The sequence below is a fragment of the Erpetoichthys calabaricus genome, chromosome 3 (genome assembly GCF_900747795.2).
Source record: "Erpetoichthys calabaricus chromosome 3, fErpCal1.3, whole genome shotgun sequence".
Taxonomy (NCBI): domain Eukaryota; kingdom Metazoa; phylum Chordata; class Cladistia; order Polypteriformes; family Polypteridae; genus Erpetoichthys; species Erpetoichthys calabaricus.
The window spans coordinates 33,456,119-33,466,370 of NC_041396.2; the positions used below are offsets into that span (position 1 = coordinate 33,456,119).

Below are 10,252 nucleotides of genomic sequence, written 5' to 3' on the forward strand. Positions count from 1 at the left end.
GAACTGATGGACGGTGAAGAGAAGGCATACTTCAGTACAGTTGATATTACTTCTGAAGACAAAAATGATCAACTTCCCCATTAAATTCATTAAGTCTTTGACACCTTCAAGACTGCCACCACACAAGTCTTTTAGGAACAATCGTCACAATCTTTTAGACGCATTAATGGCAATAAAGGAATAGTCCATTGGAAAAAAATGTGTGTAGTGAATCTCCATCAAAATGAGCCACCACAAGTAATAAAACACATTAAAACTTCTAGAGGAACTGAAAGATGTAACTATTTAATCAACATAAGAGTTATCGATAACTCCTTATCTTCAACTACATTTTGAATTCCCTTTTATTATAGAACAACAGACCTGTGTGTTTCACTACTTGGTATTATTATTATTTTTTTTTTTATTATAGCAAATTGAAAACATTTGTACAAGCATGTTGCACACTAGAACTCCATACTACATAGCACACATTATACAGTAATGTCCAACATCCAGGCACCTATCTACTCATAGGACAACAAATGCTGCCAGATGTAACTGAACAAAAAGTATCTGGGCAACACACAATACGTTGCACCCTCTTATTATATGAATTTCACCTAAATAATACAATATACGAGGGGGAGTCAAGCTAAAGTTAGAAAATGGGATTTATCAGAAAATGGAGTGAACCTTCACAAAACTGATCAGGTCATTTCTCAATGTGGTCTCCACCCTTCTCAATGATCTTGCGCCACCTGCCTGGAGGTGCCTGGATTCCTGGAGAATAAGATTTTGTCTTGTCCTCGCTGCCACTCGTGCCCCCGAGTTATTGTCAAACACTACCTGCCGAGGGGTACTACACCCACTAGTGCAGGTTACCATGACTTACTGTAGACCAATGTGTGGCCTGCTATTCAATCCAAGTGGTGGGGACTGCTGTCTCAAGGCTTGTCTGGAGAAACTGAAGTTTGAGGTATTGCCACATCCTCCTTATTCGCCAGATTTGGCACCGTGTGATTTCCACCTTTTTTTGGACCGCTAAAAAAAAAACATCTGGGTGGTCGTCGATTCAAGACAGATGACGACGTGAAGAAAGAGGTGCACGAGTGGTTGGGAGGACAAGACAAAACCTTTTATTCTGCTGGCACCTCCAGGCAGGTGGCGCAAGTGCATGGAGAAGGGTGGCGACCACATTGAGATATGACCTGATCAGTTTTGTTACGGTTCCCTCCATTTTCTAATAAATCCCATTTTTTTAACTTTAGCTTGTCTCCCCCTCGTAGTAAGCATTTAAGCAATGGGGAACACTTTATACATATCTAAGTGATGATACAGAGAAGTATACCCAAAGTGTGGGGTATACAGGACACTGCCAAGACAAATAAATACATGCATACTACACCGGATACCCCGCCAGATACTAGAACTTCAATTCCAAAAAAATCTTTCACGGTATGGAAAAATGCTAATGAAAACAAAGAGAAGTGATCTGCAAATTCTATTCACCCAGCACTACACTAACGACATATCATTTGATGTTTTACACTACTGAATGTAATTTTTTTTTAAAATATACACTGATGTCAAATCTGATCATGCTACAAAAAGTTGAGACAGTCGAGTGTTTACCATTTCGATCAATCACATTTGTTAAGTGTTTGGCCATTGAAGACACAAGTTGGTCAAGTTTAGCAAGCAAAAATGTCCCCCATGCATCCATTGTGCAGGTCTTCAGTTACGCAATTGTATGGGGTCGTTCGTTGTTGTAATTGCACCACAAATTCTCAGTCAGAGACGTGTCAGGACTGCAGGCAGGCTAATCTCGTACCCGCACTCTCTGCTTACCCAGCCTTGCAATCCGGGCAGAACGTGGTTTGCAGGTGTCCTGCTGGGAAATGCAACGAAAAGATGCCATCTGGACGTGTTGCTCCAAGGTTTATACATATTTTTCTACATTAATGGTGCCCTCAGCCATACCATGGGCACTGACACACCGCCATACCAAGACAGATGCTGGCTTTTGGGCCTGACGTAGGTAACAGCTTTTCCTCTTTGGTCTGGAAAACTATTTGAAAGGTTAACTCGTCGGACCTCAAAACACGATTCCCCTAAAGGTACTTTCCATATCAGATGAAGTCGGAGGCCCGTTTGGACAGCACTGATGTTTAGCTTCTGCTTTGCATTGTAAAGCCTTACGTTACATCTGTGGATTCAGCGGCGAATGGCGTTGACTGCCAAAGATTTACTGGAGTACTGTCGGGCCCACGTCATGATATTCATTACAGACAGTGGGGGATTAGAGATCACGTGCATTCAAAAGTGGTTTTTGGCTTTGCCTTTTATGCAACGAGATCACAGATTTCTTGAATCTGTTAATTATATTGTGCACAGTAGGGGGTCAAATGCCCCACCACCCAACTGATTAGTCGTTGGGTAACGTTCTTCTCAAAGTGGTGGATCGTTCACTAAGACATCTGTTGATAAACTGGCAGAGCCTCAATCCATCGTTGCTCCTGAAGGACTAAGCTCCTTTTATATACTAGAACACCCGTTTCACATCACATGTTTAACATCGCCTTGTCATTTCAACTTGTCACAATTTTATTAGCCCTAAGCTACCCCGTCCAGATTTTTTTGGAACATATTGCAGGTATCAATTTCAGAATAAACATATATCTTCAAATGTCAATGCAGTTGATAAGGTCAAACGTGATATTCCAGGTCTTTAGATTGTTTTGTTTGAATACAAAATGTAATTACGAATCATTCCTTGTTGTTTTTATTAGCATTTTTCACAGTGTCCCAAACATTTTTGGAATTGGAGTTTGTACATGAAAGGTTCCTGAGCAGTTCACAGTTCTGGAAAGCCAGCCATACTGTACAGAATGCACCCAGAAGATGCTCCTAAGAAGGCTTCTGATGAATGCACAACAAAGAGAACCCCACGAGCACACTTTACTAAACTACAGAACACACGGACACCCCTGAAAAATATCAGGCTGCATATCATCCAGAACTGCATGCATCTAAACAGGTGCTGCCCTGAGTCACTACGGGCGCCCAACCTAAATTCCCAATCCATAGCTCTGAGGGGGCCTTCCACACTCTACTACTGATATTAATACACATCTTCATTACACACCCCGTCTCCAAGGGACAAACCTACATTTTTGGTGGTCCTGAAGCTTGAACTGTTCTGGGGGCTCCTTTGCAACCAGTAGTGAGGTCTGCGTAACCACTGTTAACTTCTTTTAAAGGGGTTGTTCCATGACAGATCATTTCTTTAAACATTTTTTTCACTATGTTTTTACAATTTTACAGTTTTTTAAACATTTAACCAGTACATCTCAGATTTTGAGTATCTCACAAGTCAAAAATGTCCTATGCCTTACAGTTTTCAAGTTACGACGGGATGAAAATGATCGAAATGTTATATTCATTCATGATGCATCATAGAATGATAAAATACAACATGGAAAAGACCGCAGCCAATAAAATCTTTTATTTTAGACAAGAAGTAAATGAAAAAGCTGCCAAAATGTCCTTTACAATTACAAAATATGCATTCATTTTTGCATTTACAGCTAGCCTAGAAACAATAAATTTTATATACATTTAAATTTCTGTCATAAATATTAACAGTGTTTTAAATTATTTATAATTATATTAAATATTATTTGGAATGAAACATTTTTTCGATTAAGGCTATCCTATATTTTAATAAATTTTCATTTTAAACTATTTATTTTGTTTCAAATTACACAATACTATTTATTATTTTTAAAAACTCCTCCTTATACAGTAGGCACCCAAAATTTATAAGCAATGTCAGCTAAAGTCACTTCGGAGGCCCCTCAAAGATTAGGGACCCTAAAGCTTAAGTGTCATTAGTGTCATAGTAGATCTGCCCCGATGGCTCCTTTATAGTCCAGAAACGCAGGACTGGTGGTAGTGCATCAAAGGTAATCACACAAGCAAGAAGATCCTGAGCATGGCAAAGGCACTATATAAATAAAATGTTTTATTATTATTATTGTTCACAAAGCTGTGAGTGGCACTAGGCAAATAAAGTCGCCAAAGTGATTCTTTAGAGTGACGCCATAAGGAAACTTGTTGCTAAAACAATCATGAAGGCTCCTGAGATAACCTTCTACATAGATCTGTAATAGGCTCCGTAAATAGATGATAAAGCAGGGGCGTCTTAACAGCATCATAGGCCCCCAGGTAAAGTAATGAGCTGGGGCCCGTATTGATAGCAAAACCGAAACATTGTGGGCCCCTGTGCTCTTGGGGTCCCCGGCCAGCGCCCATGGAGCCCATACGTTAGGACGGCCCTGGATAACAGATTTGTGATATACCACTGTGTTTCCTGCATACAATAACAAACTCACTTCTGCTCTTCTTGATCCTGTTAGCATCCTGCCAGGTAGACTACTATATATTACAGGTTTCTATTTATTCTACATGTTAGAAAACTTTCAAAGAACCAATTATGTATCCAAAGAACGTTTCTCACAACAAAATGGTACTTTGTCAAGCAATGGGTCTACGAGAGACCACGCAACCCAGTACTGTGCCATTAAAGTGCCAGTGTTACTAAAAGCATGTGTGACTTTGCGTTCATATCTGAATCCTATTTACACATCCAGTAAAAGGGTTTAGATTAAACTGAAAGGCTGTCCGACGGAAGCCATTCTCTAGATTCTGTAAATCAACTAAGAGAGCAGAGCATACCGAGACGGTCATTTTCACTACTCCGTTGATCGCACCCTGCTGCCCCGCAAGTCTTCGCACGCCGGTTCATTACAGCTGCCAGGGCAGCGGAATCCTCGCGTGGCTTAGCTGCGAATGCTGATCGGTAGCGGAGGCGTATTCTTTTTCTCTTTCTTTTCTTTTCTTTCTTTCTTTTTCTAACACCTGTTAACAACCAGCGCCCCCACCTATTGAGAAAGTTCGTCTTATGGAGAATACTAACGGCACTTGAACACTCCCGTGTGTCGGGTACTCATACTTACCCCAGAGTGCTGATGAATCCATTCACGGAGCCTTCGGCATAAAGGGACACGATGTCCCCGATATGCAAAAAACTGGACACTTCCGACGACATGGCATGGGCAATCCGCAGTGCTCAGTCAGCCAGTCTCCTAGCACGGCCAGCGAGCCCTTTGACTCATTAATTGAGATGTCCGTGTTTATGAGATACAGTGTAGGCACACCTGAGCTGCAAAAAAAGTAAACCAGGAAGTAAGACAGAAATGAGCGACTGAAACAAGAGTGAAAGAGCCGGGGAGGAGTTGTAGACAAGAGTGTATGCAAATTGTGCGCACTGAGTCCGTCCGGTTGCAGAAATTAAAGAGACCAATCAGCAGAGTGGAGTAGCGCGCTAAGAAATCAGCCTGCCCTCCGATGTGGGAGTCCCGATTGCACACAAACGGAATAAATAAGTAAGTAAGAAAGTTAAGTGTGTAAGTGGCAGCAGTCAGTGAAAGTGACCGATGAACTGCGGAATCGACTGATACCAGTTTCTTTGCCAGCCAATTCTTTTATTGTGTGAAACAATTTGTACAGTAAACGTAACCCAACTGTTTTGCCATTTCAGAAACTCACTGTTATATTAATGAAATAGCTGCTAAAATATCCAGCACTTACATTATATTTATGACAGCATGTCAATCGTAAGAGATATAGCAATTGGAAAATATAATTATCCACCCATACATTTTTTAACTCTCAGAATTGAGAGGGCCAGGTCAGAGATCCTGTCCATCGAAGGGACCACTCACGTACATGCAGTACTCGCACTCCGATTTCATTCTTTTATATACTTGGTTCATGGCCGCTGCTCAAAGTCTTAAAGTCAATTGGTTGTTGTGATCTTAAACCTCATCCTTTTAGTGCACACACTGTACCGCGTTAGTCCAAAAAACGGTCAATATGTACAAAGCGTGGGTGGCGTGGTGACGCAGTGGTAGGCGCTGCGGTCTCAATGATTCAGCATATTGATTCTGAGTACCATGCCTTGTGTTTCTCCATGTAGAGTTATCACATCTTCCCCATTTTTGTTAGAGTTTCCTTCCAGGTACTACCATTTATTATGGAGGAATTTTTAAGACAAAATTAAATAAACAAATGAATAAATGGAGTAGGTGCAGCACAGATCTGTCTCAAGGATTTGCCATATTGATTCTGACCATATTGATTGCACTTGTCCACGTAGACTTTGCACATCCTACCCAGCATTTTCTTTTTCTTTTCTTAGATTTTATTGATTTTAATAACAAATAACATTCCATACAAATAAGTCAAATTTTACAACACTTGGTTCAAAACAAATCAACTCCCACCAATGAGAAAGAGAGATAGGCCAGCAGAGTAAACCTTTAAGCTAGTAAAAATAAGTAAACAGATAAATTAATTAATGAATAAAAATAAATAGAGTAAAAAAAAGAAAAAAAGGGAAAAAAGAGGGGAGAGAATCCACTTCCTCAATTTAAATGCTTATTCTAAAATGTTATTAATCACATCCTGCCAGGTTTTGAAAAAGTTCTGCACAGATCCTCTAAGTGCGAATTTGATTTTTTCCAGTTTCAAATAGTATATAACATCAGTTACCCACTGACTTAAAAGAGGTGAGTTAGGATTCTTCCAGTTGAGCCAGATAAGTCTGTGTGATGATAGTGAAGTAAAGGCCATTACAGTTTGTTTGTCCTTTTCCACTTTAAGCCCATCTGTAAGCCCACCAGACACAGCTGTTAGTGGATTAGGAGGGATTGTGACACCAAGGCTGACTAAGAGGCATTTAAAGATTTTGGTCCAGAATGATGTTAATTTAGTGCACACCCAGAACATGTGGCCCAATGAGGCTGGAACTTGATTGCAATGTTCGCAGGTTGGATTTTGCCCTGGAAACATTTTGGACAATTTTAAATAAGACAGATGTGCTCGATATATAATTTTAAGTGGAATAATTCTATGCGTTGGCACCCTGCCTGGGATTGGTTCCTGCCTTGTGCCCTGTGTTGGCTGGGATTGGCTCCAGCAGACCCCCGTGACCCTGTGTTCGGCTTCAGCGGGTTGGAAAATGGATGGATAATTCTATGCATTGCACATATGGAACTCAAGTGAATTCTGTGCATTGCTACTTTCCACTCCTTTTCTGAGATGTTGAGTGAGAGATCCTTTTCCCTCTGTACTCTTGGATTTTTGAAAGGGAGGGACTGTAAAATGGTTTTATATATTACAGAAATACTGTCTGAGTCCTCAAGACTGATCAATATTTTTTCTGGCATAGAGGTAGGTGGGAGGTGAGGAATATCGGGCAGATTGTGTTTAACAAAGTTTCTAATTTGAAGGTAGTGAAAGAAATGTGTTGCTGGAAAGTTAAATTTGGAGTGTAATTGTTCGTAGGGTGTGAAGACTTTGTCTATGTACCGATCTCTAAGTAATTTAATCCCAAATGTTTTACAAACATTAAAAACTGCATACGTTTGAGATGGTGGAAGAAGGTGGTTCTTGTGCAGAGATGCCACAGATAAAAGCTTCTCTATCTTAAAATATTTCCTACATTGGTTCCATATTCTGAGTGAATGAAGCACAATTAGGTTGTTAGTATATTGGCGATGACTTGTACTTATTGGGGTACAAAGTAAGGAATATAAAGAAGTACTGTAGGAATTTATTGCTATTATTCTAAGCCTGTGTCTGCTCACCTATTTGTGTCCATGTGCAGGTTTTTACCCCACATTTTCCATTTATTATGGAGGCATATATAAGACTGAATTAAATAAACAAATACTCAGATAAATAAATGGGGGCAGCGCGGTGACTCAGAGGTAGCATTTGCTGTCTCACAACAAGGAGATTGGAGTCCCATGCGCATTCTGCTTGGAGTTTGCATGTTCTTCCCGTGTCCGAATGGGTTTCCTTCTACACCATGAAACTGCTGGTATTAAGTTAACATTTTAAGTGTTTATATGGGCCCGCTTTTTCAAAGGTGGACCCATATAAACATTTAAAGTGTTAATTTAACACTAACAATTTTATTGTGCAGGTGCAACAGTTTCATTTCACAACCCAAAGACATGCAGGTTAGGTGGATTTGCACTGCTAAATTATGTTTGTGTGTGTGGTGTGTGTGCACGTGCATATGGCTGTGTGTATGAGTGTGTGTGTTTGTGTGTGTGTGTGTGTGTGGTGTGTGCGCACGTGCATATGGCTGTGTGTGTGAGTGCGTGTGCATGTGTGTGTGTTTATCCTGCAATGGACTTGCACCCGGTCCAGGGATTGTTCCTGCCTTGCACCCTATGCTTGCTGAGACCATGACCGTGTTCAGGAGAAACTGAGTTTGGAAGATGGATGGATGGACGGAGGGGTGAAAGGTCAGATAAATGCTCAAAAAAATAAATGTAGGGTACTGCTGCTGTCTTATAACAAAGAGACCAGGGCTCACCGTCGGTGCTCCCTGAATGGAGTCTGAAGCTCTCCCTGTGTCCACATTGGTTTCCTCCAGGTGTGCTGATTTCCCCCCACAGTCTAAACACATGCAGGTTAGTTGGACTGGCAATGCTAAATTTCCCTGTGATATGAAAAAAAAAGAAAAGAAAATGATTAAACTTTATTGTCACTGTACAGGTCTAACAAAATGTAGTTATCACATACCCCAATGGGGTCAGTGCACAGGGTCAGCTATTGTACAGGAACCCTGGAGCAATTGCAGGTTAAGGTCCTTGTTTAAGGGCCCAACAGAGCAGAGTCCCTTCTGGCAATAACAGGATTCAAACTGGCAACCTTCTGGATTTCAGTACAGAGCCACCGTTCCTTTGTATGATATCATATGTGTGTGTGTGTGTGTGTGTGTGTATGAGTGTGAATGTGTGTTCGCCCAGCAGTGGGCTGGCAGCATCTCCGGAAGTTGTTCTAGCCTCGTGTCTGATGCACAACTTCCCTGTGACCCTGCTCTAAATAAGCAGGTTTGAACAATGGATGGATAAACAGATGGATAATTAATGCATTGTAAAATGTGACAATAAATAAAAAAAACACAATGATATGTGAGCATAATTAAATATTTCATGAAATATATACATTTTTGCACTTATTTCTTCAAGTATTTATTTCATGTTTTCTTCATGTAACTATTTCATGTTAAGCCACACCCAACATACAATACAACTTGAAAAATAACAATTTTCACCCATTAAAGTTGAGAGGGCAGGCTCTAGCAAGTACTGTGTTTTGATTGGTGAATCGTCAGCAGAGTGTTCATAAATCTTTGGCCATCGAGTGCATTATAGGCAGACACTTCAGATGCAGACTCCCATGAGGATGATGATGAATTCAAGGCTTCTGTTGAGAATTAGATAAAGTTAAAGGTGGTGTTAGTGCTGGGCTGCTGCTCTTTTTAATATACTTAAACTAGCCATCCTGCATAGGAGTGAAACAGGCTCCCTACTCCTGATGTCACGCATCCCCCTCCCCTCGGTCCACTTCCTCTGTCTTGGATTAGTGCAAATATATATCACTCCTACAAGCGAACTATGATAATTAGCGCGATGAGGGAAGTTGCAAAGTGAACCGGAATATTCAAGCAAATTATAGAAAAAAAAAACAATCTAAATCCGTTAATTAATTCTCTTGTTTGCTAGATACGCCCCGAGACATGAGTGAGGAGGGCCCCTTGTATGAAATCACCTGGGCAAACCAACTGAGGAAGCATGTACCAGAAATTAAAAGACCCATTGTCCGCAGAAATCCGCGAACAGCAAAAAATCTGCGATATATATTTAAATATGCTTACATATAAAATCCGCGATAGAGTGAAGCCGCAAAAGGCGAAGCGCGATATAGCGAGGGATCACTGTATTTCTAAAAAAATAGGAGACCTTACTTTTGGGATTGCCCTTGTATATAAAACCATTTTACAGGCCCTCACTTTCAAAGATCCCAGAGTACAGTGGGAAAAGGATCTCAACATCTCAGAAAAGGAGTGGAAGGTAGCAATGCACAGAATTCACTCGAGCTCCATATGTGCAAAGCAGCAACAACAACAACAACATTTATTTATATAGCACATTTTCATACAAATAACATCGCTCAAAGTGCTTTACATGATGAAGAAAGAGAAAAAAGACAAAGTAAGAATTAAAATAAGAGAACACAATTAACATAGAATAAAAGTAAGGTCCGATGGCCAGGGAGGACAGAAAAAACAAAAAAAAAAACAGACGGCTAGAGAAAAAATAAAATCTGCAAGGGTACCAGGCCATGA

At 40.5% G+C, this 10,252-nt stretch overlaps 1 protein-coding gene across 1 annotated transcript in view; it reads right to left on the bottom strand.

Annotated features, from left to right (window-relative positions):
* Nucleotides 1-5,251, bottom strand: part of itpr3 (inositol 1,4,5-trisphosphate receptor, type 3) — a 196,277-nt gene extending 191,026 nt beyond the window's left edge. The window contains exon 1 of the mRNA XM_028796574.2: nt 5,001-5,251. Coding sequence (XP_028652407.1) covers nt 5,001-5,092 — 92 coding nt within the window. The 5' untranslated portion in view covers nt 5,093-5,251. The remainder of the gene's footprint in view (nt 1-5,000) is intronic.
* Nucleotides 5,252-10,252: the final 5,001 nt, after the last annotated feature.